This window comes from Lissotriton vulgaris, chromosome 3_1 (genome assembly GCF_964263255.1).
Source record: "Lissotriton vulgaris chromosome 3_1, aLisVul1.2, whole genome shotgun sequence".
Taxonomy (NCBI): domain Eukaryota; kingdom Metazoa; phylum Chordata; class Amphibia; order Caudata; family Salamandridae; genus Lissotriton; species Lissotriton vulgaris.
The window spans coordinates 1,245,576,685-1,245,589,400 of record NC_141689.1 but is presented as its reverse complement, the minus strand read 5'-3'; the positions used below and the strand labels follow the sequence as shown (position 1 = coordinate 1,245,589,400).

General features: G+C 54.9%; 1 protein-coding gene across 2 annotated transcripts in view; it reads right to left on the bottom strand.

Moving 5' to 3' along the window:
• The window catches only part of LOC147727734 (uncharacterized), a 199,320-nt gene that overhangs the window by 158,301 nt on the left and 28,303 nt on the right, over positions 1-12,716 (bottom strand). Inside the window, exon 2 of one of the 2 annotated variants that reach the window (XM_086961732.1) lies at positions 2,751-2,888. The exons of the other annotated variant lie outside the window; for it this stretch is intronic. Coding sequence (XP_086817858.1) covers positions 2,751-2,888 — 138 coding nt within the window. The remainder of the gene's footprint in view (positions 1-2,750; positions 2,889-12,716) is intronic. 2 annotated transcript variants of the gene reach the window in all.

The window sequence follows — 12,716 nt, the reverse complement described above, 5'->3', positions numbered from 1 at the left end:
TTTGATAAAACGACTTACATAATATAAGAGGGATTAAAGTAAGAATTGGACTGGATTATTGAGCGCTCCCCCTTTATGAGATTAATCTGGCGGAAGATGCTCCCAATAAGATCTTCAACTGTAATAGAAAATCCAAGAATGGAGCTGAAAATTCAACTGAGTTGGCCCAGGACACTTATTTCTACCTCACGCTGGCTTTTTCAAATGGGCAGGGTCATAGAAAATTGTTCGTCAGCTTGGATTTGGATTCTCCCTCGCCACCAGAGTTTCAAAGTGAGCACGTACCCAAGCAAAGCGGCTTCATGGAACACACAAAAAAAGGCTGACAAGTAGAAGATGCAAAAAATATAAAACAATTGGAAAACATCCAAGTAGAAACACAGAAGACGGAAACATCAAGAGCCGGAAGAACCAGCCCCGAGAACCACCTAAGCAAAACCCCCACCCGGTAGTGATCCTTGAACATGTGTAGGGAGAACCAGGTTGAGGCCCTACAGATATTCTCAGTAGACACCCCCTTGAATAAGGTCCAGGAGTAAGACAGACTCCTGGTAGACCGACCCTGCACCCGGACCAACACCTCAGAAGGCTGAGTACCATAGGACAGCAAGATAGCCTGCTTGATCCATCTACTCAGGGTGGAGAGAGAAGGCTTATGACGGACCGAACCAAAAGTGACAAACAAGCTGTCAAAGCAGCATAAAGGCACAGTCCGCTCTAATTACAACACAGCACAACGGACATCGAAAAGCGAGAGGGCGAATCTACTTCAGACACCGTGACCGGAGGGAAAGAAGTTAACACCACCTCATGGGAGGGGTTGACAACCAAAGGGACCTTGGGCAGGAATTGAGGAGCTGGGCGCAACACAATTACGTCTGGCAGGAACAGCAAGAATGGAGGAGAATGCAGAAAGGAACCCAGCTCCCCTCTCCGACCAGCAGAGACGATGGCCACTAAAAATTCATTTTTCATGGTGAGGAACTTCACATCCACAGATCCCAGGGGCTCAAAAGGACCGTCATGAAGGGCCCGTAACAGCAATGGAAGATCCCAGGAAGGCGCTAGGCAATTATCCCTAGGGCGCTGCAAAAAGCAACTCCGAAGAAAACGGGCCACCAAAGGACCCAACCCGTCCAACAGAGGACTGCGAAATGCCCGCAAGGCCTTCCACTGAGCCGGCAGAGAAGAAGGGGCCAGGCCCAAGGCAAAGCCATCAGAAAGGAAATCGAGGGTTCATCAACGGGTACAGATGGAGGCATGCCCTCAAGGGGTCAACAGGCACAGGGTCAAAACCCTCTGAAACACACCACAGAGAAAAATACTCCCATTAGCGAGAATAAGAAAGAAGAGTAGCCGGGCAGCGGGAGCCCTAAAGCAACTCCACCACCTCCAGTGAGGAACCCTGAGACAGCAGGCTCATCCTTCCAAGAGCCAGGACTGAAGATGAAGCAGAAGCAACACCCCCTCTGGAGGTGGAGGGCCCCTCAACGGATATGGAAGAGCCGGAACCGCCCGCCACTCCTGGATGACCATCTCCCTCAGAAGAGGAAACCCAGGGCGGCGAACCCTGCCGGACACCACCAACAGAACAAAACCCCTGTCCTGGCAAATTTTGCACAGAACCCACGCAATCAAGGGAATCAGCGGAAATGCATAAAGCAGGGAGTCCGGACAACGGAACAATAACACATCCAGCTGCCACGCCCTTGAGCACGGGGGGAGTGAGCAGATGCGAAGCAGGTGAGCATTAAACTTGACCGTTAACAAGTCCACCATCGGGCACCCAAACCGGTCCTGCAGCAGAGAGAACACAGCCACCCTCAGGGAGATGGAAGCCATCTGAGGAAAGATCCTGCTCAGGCGATCCGCCCTGCAATTCTCCTTCCCTGGGAAGATAAACTGCCCTGAGGGACAAGACCATTGTCTCCCCCAAGACAGGATCTCCTGAACCAGGAGCTAAAGGGAGCGGACCCTGCAACCTCCCTGATGATTGAGGTAGCCCATCACCACCTGATTGTCAGTACGGATCAGAACAGGACTAGGACAAACTCCAGACAAGCCAGATGGATGGCCTTCATTTCCCGGAAGTTGGACGAGCATCCCGCCTGCAGGGGATCCCACTGACCCAGCACAGATCGGGACTCTAATGTCGCCCCCCAGCCCAGGAGCCTGCCATCAGTCGTAACAACCCGGGAAGGGGACACAAGAAACAGAAAAATCCTTAGAGAGATGGGACTCCACCAACCACCAACCACCAACCCAGATCGAAACAAATCTGCAGGGACACAACCAGCAAGAGATCTTACTCTGCCGAACAGGGCGCCACACCCGGACAAATGATGGTTCACCAACGGGTACAAATAGAGGCATGCCCAGGTAAGCACATTGAAAGTGGCCAGAATCAACCCTCCCTCAACCACTGATGGACAGGGGCGTAATCCAAAGCCAGGAGACAACCCAGGTCCCTCCATAAGGTAGCTTTCACTCCGCAAGCACGAAAACCATCCCCCTGACCATGTCCAGGTGACCCCCGATGAACACCAAGTACTGGGTAGGGTCCAGTTGGGACTTCTTGTGGTTGATCAGGAACCCATGAACTGCCAGGACCTAGCAGACCCTCTTAGAAAAGGAAGTGGCAAAGATCAGCCAGGGAATACCCCAATCCCTTCCTTGTGGAGGATCCCAACCAAAGGGGCCAAAATCTTAGTGAAAACGCTTGGGGCAGAAGACAAACCAAAGGGGAGTACATTGAACTGGAAGTGCTTGCCCCCCATGCAAAACCGGAGGAAACGCTGAGAAGAAGGGTTGATTGGCACATGGAGGTGGGCATCCAGGAGATCCAATGAAGCCGCCACTTCCCCCTGAACCAGTAATGGAAGGATTTCCTGCAAAGAGAGCATCTCAAATTTAACGTGGGGAATGAAAGAATTCACCCTCTTTAAATCTAACACTGGACGGCAGTCCCCAGAAACCTTTCTCACCAGAAACAGGATGGAATAAAAACCAAGACCCCTTTGACAAGCCGGAACTGGATGAATGGCCCGTTTCGTGAGAAGATCTTGAACGCCTGCAAACAGTGCCTCCCCTTTTCGCATGGCCGAAGGCAGGGGAGTAAGAAGGAAAGCGTCCTGAGGTAGGGAGTTGAAAACAATTGAGTAGCCTTCCCACACAATCCATAGAGCTCATTGGTCCAACACTGAGCACTCCCAGGATGCAGCGAAAGTCAACAGCCGTCCCCAGTCTCCCGCTTCCCCCCCCTCCCTTTCCCCCCTACCGGAGCCCCGACGGACGGGCCCAGAGGATAGTCAGGATTTAGACACGGGGAAAAAGTAGCCTGCTGAGACAGGGATTTGGTGAAGAACAGGGTGCCCCGGCCGCGACCCCGACCTCGAAAGGGCATGCCCCCTCCAGGAGTAGAAGTAGGAGCAAAGGCCCTCTTGGGACCAAAGAAACGGCCACAAGATGGACGGACCGGTGCCAACAGCTTCTTGCCCTCCGCGGATTTCTTTACCATATCCTCCAGAGAAGAACCAAACAGTTTTGTCCCCGAAAAAGGGATCTTCATAAGAAGGGCTTTCAGTGCAACATCCGCCTTCCAGTGACGCAGCCACACCTGGTGACGAGCCAGAATAGGCGCACCTCCAGCCGTGGCGGCTGCACCCAAAGTGTCGAAGGAGATATCAGACAACAGCCTTGTCTGCTGCTCAATGACCGCCAGAGTAGGCAGGACATCAGCTACTTGTTCCAACAGTTCAGCCAAAGATTGAAAATCCTTCAACAGAGGCTGGAAAGTATAAGACAAATAGGTGGAAGCCCTAATGGAGAAGTTGGCGGCTGCATGGGAACGCTTAGCTGCAGCCTCAACTCTCTTAACCCCAAGATCCAGGGAAAAAGCATCCCCCGAAACGATGGACCCTTGAGATGCCAGTCCTGCCATTAGAGAATCAACCTTCATGGAAAATGGAAAATCCTTGGTGAAACCCTGAATGGCGCAGCACTTAGAGAGGTAATGTGGGAAAGCCTGCTTGTCCACCTCCGGCCACTCATTGTCGACCACCCGTTTGACAGAAGGATGCAAGGGCAAGGACTCAGGCTGCTTTCGCCGATATTGCATGAAGAAGTCCTCCATCAACTACTTGACTGGAGGAACAGAGATAGCCATGTTATCCTTGATGTGCCGAAGTACCTCCCTCAAATCTTGGCCCTGCACATATCGTCCCCTGAGATCCTCCTCCTCACCCTTACCTTCAATGCAGGGGGAGGAGGATCCAGTCACTGTCGATTTGGGGAAGAGGTTCCCTTGTGCTCTTTAAAGGCTGCAACCACCACAGTCTGAATCAGGGACTGTATACTCTGAAGAGACAGGGAATCATCAGTAGGCTATAAGCTGGGCCCTCCCACCACCAGAGGATCCTCACTGGGCTCCATTGCCGGGACACCACAGGAAAAAAACAGCAGGGAAACAGACCCACTCAAGATCCACTAGGTAGCCTGCAGAGGACTGCACCATCCACCAATATGTACTCCACTCTGTCGTGAAGAAGAGTGAAGCAGCGAAAACCAACCAGCTGCACACGTTGCAGACAGCCCAATCAAGCGGAAAGCCAGCCGGCTGTGTGAGACTCCGAAGCACTAGAGACAGGAAAGGCCAAGAGACACAGGAGATCGTAAGGACCACGGACGCCCTACCATTGTGTTCAGGATAAGAGACGCAAGATCAAGTGGCTCGCATCCCCAGCAGGAAGAGCAGTCGGCAGCAGGAGGCATCAGCCGCCCCTTTCCGAAGTGCGGTTTAGAGAAAAACATTCTGCCAGCTCGCATCTCAACCAGAGCCGAGATGGGAGCCCACAAGGTAAGCCCGCTGCTCCTGGTCCGCTACCTGATATGTCTCAGCAGAAGCCGAGGAGCAAGCACGATTCGAAAAGCCACCCGCTGAGGTCAGAATCAGCTACACGCCCGCGTCTCAGCATGAGCTGAGATGTGAGGACAAAAAGGTTAGCCCGATGTGCAGGGGCTTGTCGTGGGCAGACCGGGGGCTCACATCTCAGCCGGAGCCAAGACGAAAGTCGAACTAAGAAATGAACCTGCCCGGGGTACACAATGAGCCTGTCAGTTGCTAAAGCCCCCTCATGCAGGGCTGTTACGGCTGCAGCACCCCACACCCCCCAAGGCTCACTAGAGCAGAGCCTGGACCACAATTGAGGTAGGGGGACCCCAGGAAATGAGCCTGCACATGCAGGGCCTCCACCCCAGGGTCGTGGGTCCTGCTGGAGCAGGGCCTCTACTTACCTGACACGCGCACTTGGAGAGTCCAACGCAGAACAAAACAAGCATTTTCAATGCAATAGGACTCGCATTAGGAAAGTTTGAGCTATTGGTATTGTAAATTACAATTTTTTTAATATGTGTTGGCTTTGAAAATATATAAATTAATAGCATTGTTATTCACAAACCCAATAGCTTAAACTTTCCTAATGCAAGTCCTATTGGCTATGGCAATGCTTGTTGGTAGCAAGCAAGGACAGTGCTGTTGTGGTGCTGAGTGATGATGTGGTTGGGCTGAGTGATGTGGTGGTGTCCCAGAGTGATGTGGTGGTGTATTAGAGTGATGTGGTGGTGTCCCAGAGTGATGTGGTGGTGTCCCCGAGTAATGTGGTGGTGACCCCGAGTGATGTGGTGGTGTCCCCGAGTGATGTGGTGGTGTCCCAGAGTGATGTGGTGGTGTATTAGAGTGATGTGGTGGTGTATTAGAGTGATGTGGTGGTGTCCCAGAGTGATGTGGTGGTGTCCCCGAGTGATGTGGTGGTGTCCCCGAGTGAATTGGTGGTGTCCCCGAGTGAATTGGTGGTGTCCCCGAGTGATGTGGTGGTGTCCCCGAGTGATGTGGTGGTATTCCTGAGTGATGTGGTGGTGTCGCCGAGTGATGTGGAGGTGTCGCCGAGTGATGTGGAGGTGTCCCCGAGTGATGTGGTGGTGACCCCGAGTGATGTGGTGGTGTCCCCGAATGATATGGTGGTGTTCCTGAGTGATGTGGGGGTGTTCCCAAGTGATGTGGTGGTGTCCCTGAGTGATGTGGTGGTGTCCCTGAGTGATGTGGTGGTGTCCCCGAGTGATGTGGTGGTGTCACCGAGTGATGTGGTGGTGTCCCTGAGTGATGTGGTGGTGTCCCCGAGTGATGTGGTGGTGTCACCGAGTGATGTGGTGGTGTCCCCGAGTGATGTGGTGGTGTCACCGAGTGATGTGGTGGTGTCCCCGAGTGATGTGGTGGTGTCCCCGAGTGATATGGTGGTGTTCCTGAGTGATGTGGTGGTGTCCCTGAGTGATGTGGTGGTGTCCCTGAGTGATGTGGTGGTGTCCCCGAGTAATCTGGTGGTGTCCCTGAGTGGTGCCCCTGAGTGATGTGGTGGTGTTCCCGAGTGATATGGTGGTGTCCCCGAGTGATGTGGTGGTGTCACCGAGTGATGTGGTGGTGTCCCCGAGTGATGTGGTGGTGTCCCCGAGTGATATGGTGGTGTTCCTGAGTGATGTGGTGGTGTCCCTGAGTGATGTGGTGGTGTCTTTGAGTAATGTGGTGGTGTGCCTGAGTGGTGCCCCTGAGTGATGTGGTGGTGTCCCTGAGTGATGTGGTGGTGTCCCAGAGTGATGTGGTGGTGTCCCCGAGTAATGTGGTGGTGTATTGGAGTGATGTGGTGGTGTCCCAGAGTGATGTGGTGGTGTCCCAGAGTGATGTGGTGGTGACCCCGAGTGATGTGGTGGTGTCCCAGAGTGATGTGGTGGTGTCCCACAGTGATGTGGTGGTGTATTAGAGTGATGTGGTGGTGTCCCAGAGTGATGTGGTGGTGTCCCAGAGTGATGTGGTGGTGTCCCAGAGTGATGTGGTGGTGTCCCAGAGTGATGTGGTGGTGTCCCCGAGTAATGTGGTGGTGTCCCCGAGTAATGTGGTGGTGTCCCCGAGTCAATTGGTGGTGTCCCCGAGTGATGTGGTGGTGTCCCCGAGTGATGTGGTGGTATTCCTGAGTGATGTGGTGGTGTCCCCGAGTGATGTGGAGGTGTCCCCGAGTGATGTGGTGGTGACCCCGAGTGATGTGGTGGTGTCCCCGAATGATATGGTGGTGTTCCTGAGTGATGTGGGGGTGTTCCCAAGTGATGTGGTGGTGTCCCTGAGTGATGTGGTGGTGTCCCTGAGTGATGTGGTGGTGTCCCTGAGTAATCTGGTGGTGTCCCTGAGTGGTGCCCCTGAGTGATGTGGTGGTGTCCCTGGGTGATGTGGTGGTGTCCCCGAGTGATATGGTGGTGTCCCCGAATGATGTGGTGGTGTCACCGAGTGATGTGGTGGTGTCCCCGAGTGATGTGGTGGTGTCCCCGAGTGATATGGTGGTGTTCCTGAGTGATGTGGTGGTGTCCCTGAGTGATGTGGTGGTGTCCCTGAGTAATGTGGTGATGTGCCTTAGTGGTGCCCCTGAGTGATGTGGTGGTGTCCCTGAGTGATGTGGTGGTGTTCCTGAGTGATGTGGTGGTGTCCCTGAGTGATGTGGTGGTGTCCCTGGGTGATGTGGTGGTGTTCCTGAGTGATGTGGTGGTGCCCCTGAGTGATGTGGTGGTGCCCCTGAGTGATGTGGTGGTGCCCCTGAGTGATGTGGTGGTGCCCCTGAGTGGTGTCCCTGAGTGATGTGTGGTGTCCCAGAGTGATGTGGTGGTGTCCCCGAGTGATGTGGTGGTGTCCCTGAGTGATATGGTGCTGTTCCTGAGTGATGTGGTGGTGCCCCTGAGTGGTGTCCTTGAGTGATGTGGTGGTGTCCCTGAGGGATGTGGTGGTGTCTCTGAGTGATGTGGTGGTGTCCCTGAGTGATGTGGTGGTGTCCCTGAGTGGTGCCCCTGAGTGATGTGGTGGTGTCCCTTAATTGATGTGGTGGTGCCCCTGAGTGATGTGGTGGAGTTCCTGAATGATGTGGTGGTGTTCCTGGGTGATGTGGTAGTGTCCCTGAGTGATGTGGTTGTGTCCCTGAGTAATGTGGTGGCGCCCCTGAGTGATGTGGTGGTGTTCCTGAGTGATGTGGTGGTGTCCCTGGGTGATGTGGTGGTGTCCCTGGGTGATGTGGTGGTGTCCCAGAGTGATGTGGTGGTGTCCCCGAGTGATGTGGTGGTGTCCCTGAGTGATATGGTGCTGTTCCTGAGTGATGTGGTGGTGCCCCTGAGTGGTGTCCTTGAGTGATGTGGTGGTGTCCCTGAGGGATGTGGTGGTGTCTCTGAGTGATGTGGTGGTGTCCCTGAGTGATGTGGTGGTGTCCCTGAGTGGTGCCCCTGAGTGATGTGGTGGTGTCCCTTAATTGATGTGGTGGTGCCCCTGAGTGATGTGGTGGAGTTCCTGAATGATGTGGTGGTGTTCCTGGGTGATGTGGTAGTGTCCCTGAGTGATGTGGTTGTGTCCCTGAGTAATGTGGTGGCGCCCCTGAGTGATGTGGTGGTGTCCCCGAGTGATGTGGAGGTGTCCCCGAGTGATGTGGTGGTGACCCCGAGTGATGTGGTGGTGTCCCCGAATGATATGGTGGTGTTCCTGAGTGATGTGGGGGTGTTCCCAAGTGATGTGGTGGTGTCCTTGAGTGATGTGGTGGTGTCCCTGAGGGATGTGGTGGTGTCTCTGAGTGATGTGGTGGTGTCCCCGAGTGATGTGGAGGTGTCCCTGAGGGATGTGGTGGTGTCTCTGAGTGATGTGGTGGTGTCCCTGAGTGATGTGGTGGTGTCCCTGAGTGGTGCCCCTGAGTGATGTGGTGGTGTCCCTTAATTGATGTGGTGGTGCCCCTGAGTGATGTGGTGGAGTTCCTGAATGATGTGGTGGTGTTCCTGGGTGATGTGGTAGTGTCCCTGAGTGATGTGGTTGTGTCCCTGAGTAATGTGGTGGCGCCCCTGAGTGATGTGGTGGTGTTCCTGAGTGATGTGGTGGTGTCCCTGGGTGATGTGGTGGTGTCCCTGGGTGATGTGGTGGTGTCCCTGAGTGATGTGGTTGTGTCCCTGAGTGGTGCCCCTGAGTAATGTGGTGGTGTCCCCGAGTGATGTGGTGGTGTCCCGAGTGATGTGGTGGTGTCCCCGAGTGATGTGGTGGTTCCCCGAGTGATGTGGTGGTGTTCCTGAGTGATGTGGTTGTGTTCCTGAGTGATGTGGTGGTGTTCCTGAGTGATGTGGTGGTGTCCCTGAGTAATGTGGTGGTGTCCCCGAGTGATGTGGTAGTGTCCCTGAGTGATGTGCTGGTGTCCCTGGGTGATGTGGTGGTGTGGTGGTGTACCTGAGTGATGTGGTGGTGTCCCTGAGTGATGTGGTGGCGTCCCTGAGTGATGTGGTGGTGTCCCTGAGTGATGTGGTGGTGCCCCGGAGTGGTGTCCTTGAGTGATGTGGTGGTGTCCCTGAGTGATGTGTGGTGTCCCAGAGTGATGTGGTGGTGTCCCAGAGTGATGTGGTGGTGTCCCCGAGTGATGTGGTGGTGTCCCCGAGTGATGTGGTGGTGTCCCCGAGTGATGTGGTGGTGTCCCCGAGTGATGTGGTGGTGTTCCCGAGTGATGTGGTGGTGTCCCTGAGTGATGTGGTGGTGTCCCTGAGTGATGTGGTGGTGTCCCTGAGTGATGTGGTGGTGTCCCTGGGTGATGTGGTGGTGTCCCTGAGTGATGTGGTGGTGTTTCTGAGTGATGTGGTGGTGTTCCTGAGTGATGTGGTGGTGTCCCTGAGTGATGTGGTGGTGTCCCTGAGTGATGTGGTGGTGTCCCTGAGTAATGTGGTGGTGTCCCTGAGTGATGTGGTGGTGTCCCTGAGTGATGTGGTGGTGTCCCTGGGTGATGTGGTGGTGTCCCTGAGTGATGTGGTGGTGTTCCTGAGTGATGTGGTGGTGTTCCTGAGTGATGTGGTGGTGTCCCTGAGTATTGTGGTGGTGTCCCTGAGTGATGTGGTAGTGTCCCTGAGTGATGTGCTGGTGTCCCTGTGTGATGTGGTGGTGTTACTGAGTGATGTGGTGGTGTCCCTGAGTGATGTGGTGGTGTCCCTGAGTGATGTGGTGGTGTCCCTGAGTGATGTGGTGGTGCCCCGGAGTGGTGTCCTTGAGTGATGTGGTGGTGTCCCTGAGTGATGTGTGGTGTCCCTGAGTGATGTGTGGTGTCCCAGAGTGATGTGGTGGTGTCCCCGAGTGATGTGGTGGTGTCCCCGAGTGATGTGGTGGTGTCCCCGAATGATGTGGTGGTGTCCTTGAGTGATGTGGTGGTATCCCCGAGAGATGTGGTGGTGTCCCTGAGTGATGTGGTGGTGTCCCTGAGTGATGTGGTGGTGTCCCTGAGTGGTGCCCCTGAGTGATGTGGTGGTGTCCCTTAATTGATGTGGTGGTGTCCCTGAGTGATGTGGTGGAGTTCCTGAGTAATGTGGTGGTGTCCCTGAGTGATGTGGTGGTGTCCCTGAGTGATGTGGTGGTGTCCCTGGGTGATGTGGTGGTGTCCCTGAGTGATGTGGTGGTGTTCCTGAGTGATGTGGTGGATTCCCTGAGTGATGTGGTGGTGTCCCTGAGTATTGTGGTGGTGTCCCTGAGTGATGTGGTAGTGTCCCTGAGTGATGTGCTGGTGTCCCTGGGTGATGTGGTGGTGTTACTGAGTGATGTGGTGGTGTCCCTGAGTGATGTGGTGGTGTCCCTGAGTGATGTGGTGGTGTCCATGAGTGATGTGGTGGTGTCCCTTAATTGATGTGGTGGTGTCCCTGAGTGATGTGGTGGAGTTCCTGAGTAATGTGGTGGTGTCCCTGAGTGATGTGGTGGTGTCCCTGAGTGATGTGGTGGTGTCCCTGGGTGATGTGGTGGTGTCCCTGAGTGATGTGGTGGTGTTCCTGAGTGATGTGGTGGTGTCCCTGAGTGATGTGGTGGTGTCCCTGAGTATTGTGGTGGTGTCCATGAGTGATGTGGTAGTGTCCCTGAGTGATGTGCTGGTGTCCCTGGGTGATGTGGTGGTGTTACTGAGTGATGTGGTGGTGTCCCTGAGTGATGTGGTGGTGTCCCTGAGTGATGTGGTGGTGTCCCTGAGTGATGTGGTGGTGCCCCGGAGTGGTGTCCTTGAGTGATGTGGTGGTGTCCCTGAGTGATGTGTGGTGTCCCTGAGTGATGTGTGGTGTCCCAGAGTGATGTGGTGGTGTCCCCGAGTGATGTGGTGGTGTCCCCGAATGATGTGGTGGTGTCCTTGAGTGATGTGGTGGTGTCCCTGAGTGATGTGTGGTGTCCCTGAGTGATGTGTGGTGTCCCAGAGTGATGTGGTGGTGTCCCCGAGTGATGTGGTGGTGTCCCCGAATGATGTGGTGGTGTCCCTGAGTGATGTGGTGGTGTCCCTGAGTGGTGCCCCTGAGTGATGTGGTGGTGTCCCTTAATTGATGTGGTGGTGTCCCTGAGTGATGTGGTGGAGTTCCTGAGTGATGTGGTGGAGTTCCTGAGTGATGTGGTGGTGTTCCTGGGTGATGTGGTAGTGTCCCTGAGTGATGTGGTGGTGTCCCTGAGTGATGTGGTGTTGTCCCTGAGTGGTGCCCCTGAGTGATGTGGTGGTGTCCCTTAATTGATGTGGTGGTGTCCCTGAGTGATGTGGTGGAGTTCCTGAGTGATGTGGTGTTGTTCCTGAGTGATGTGGTGGTGTCACTGAGTGATGTGGTGGCGCCGCTGAGTGATGTGGTGGTGTTCCCGAGTGATGTGGTGGTGTTCCTGAGTGATGTGGTGGTGTTCCTGGGTGATGTGGTGGTGTCCCTGGGTGATGTGGTGGTGTCCCTGAGTGATGTGGTGGTGTCCCTGAGTGGTGCCCCAGAGTGATGTGGTGGTGTCCCTGAGTAATGTGCTGGTGTCCTCGAGTGATGTGGTGGTGTTCCTGAGCGATGTGGTGGTGTTCCCGAGCGATGTGGTGGTGTCCCTGAGTGATGTGGGGGTGTCCCTGAGTGATGTAGTGGTGCCCCTGAGTGCTGTGGTGGTGTTCCTGAGTGATGTGGTGGTGTCCCCTAGTGATGTGGTGGTGTCCCTGAGTGATGTGGTGGTGTTCCTGACTGATGTGGTGGTGTCCCTGGGTGATGTGGTGGTGTCCCTGGGTGATGTGGTGGTGTCCCTGAGTGATGTGGTGGTGTCCCCGAGTGATGTGGTGGTGTCCCCGAGTGATGTGGTGGTGTTCCTGACTGATGTGGTGGTGTCCCTGGGTGATGTGGTGGTGTCCCTGAGTGATGTGGTGGTGTCCCTGAGGGGTGCCCCTGAGTGATTTGGTGGTGTCCCTGAGTGATGTGGTGGTGTCCCTGAGTGATATAGGTTGTGTTCCTGGGCGATGTAGGGGTGTCCCTGAGTGATGTGGGGGTGTCCCTGAGTGATATAGTGGTGCCTCGGAGTGATCTGGTGGTGTTCCAGAGTGATGTGGTGGTGTTCCTGAGTGATGTGGTGGTGTCCCAGAGTGATGTGGTGGTGTCCCCGAGTGATGTGGTGGTGTCCCCGAGTGATGTGGTGGTGTCCCTGAGTGATGTGCTGGTGTCCCTGAGTGATGTGCTGGTGTCCCCGAGTGATGTGCTGGTGTTCCTGAGCGATGTGATGGTGTCCCTGAGTGATGTGGGGGTGTCCCTGGTGCCCCTGAGTGCTGTGGTGGTGTTCCTGAGTGATGTGGTGGTGTCCCAGAGTGATGTGGTGGTGTCCCAGAGTGATGTGGTGGTGTCCCAGAGTGATGTGGTGGTGTCCCAGA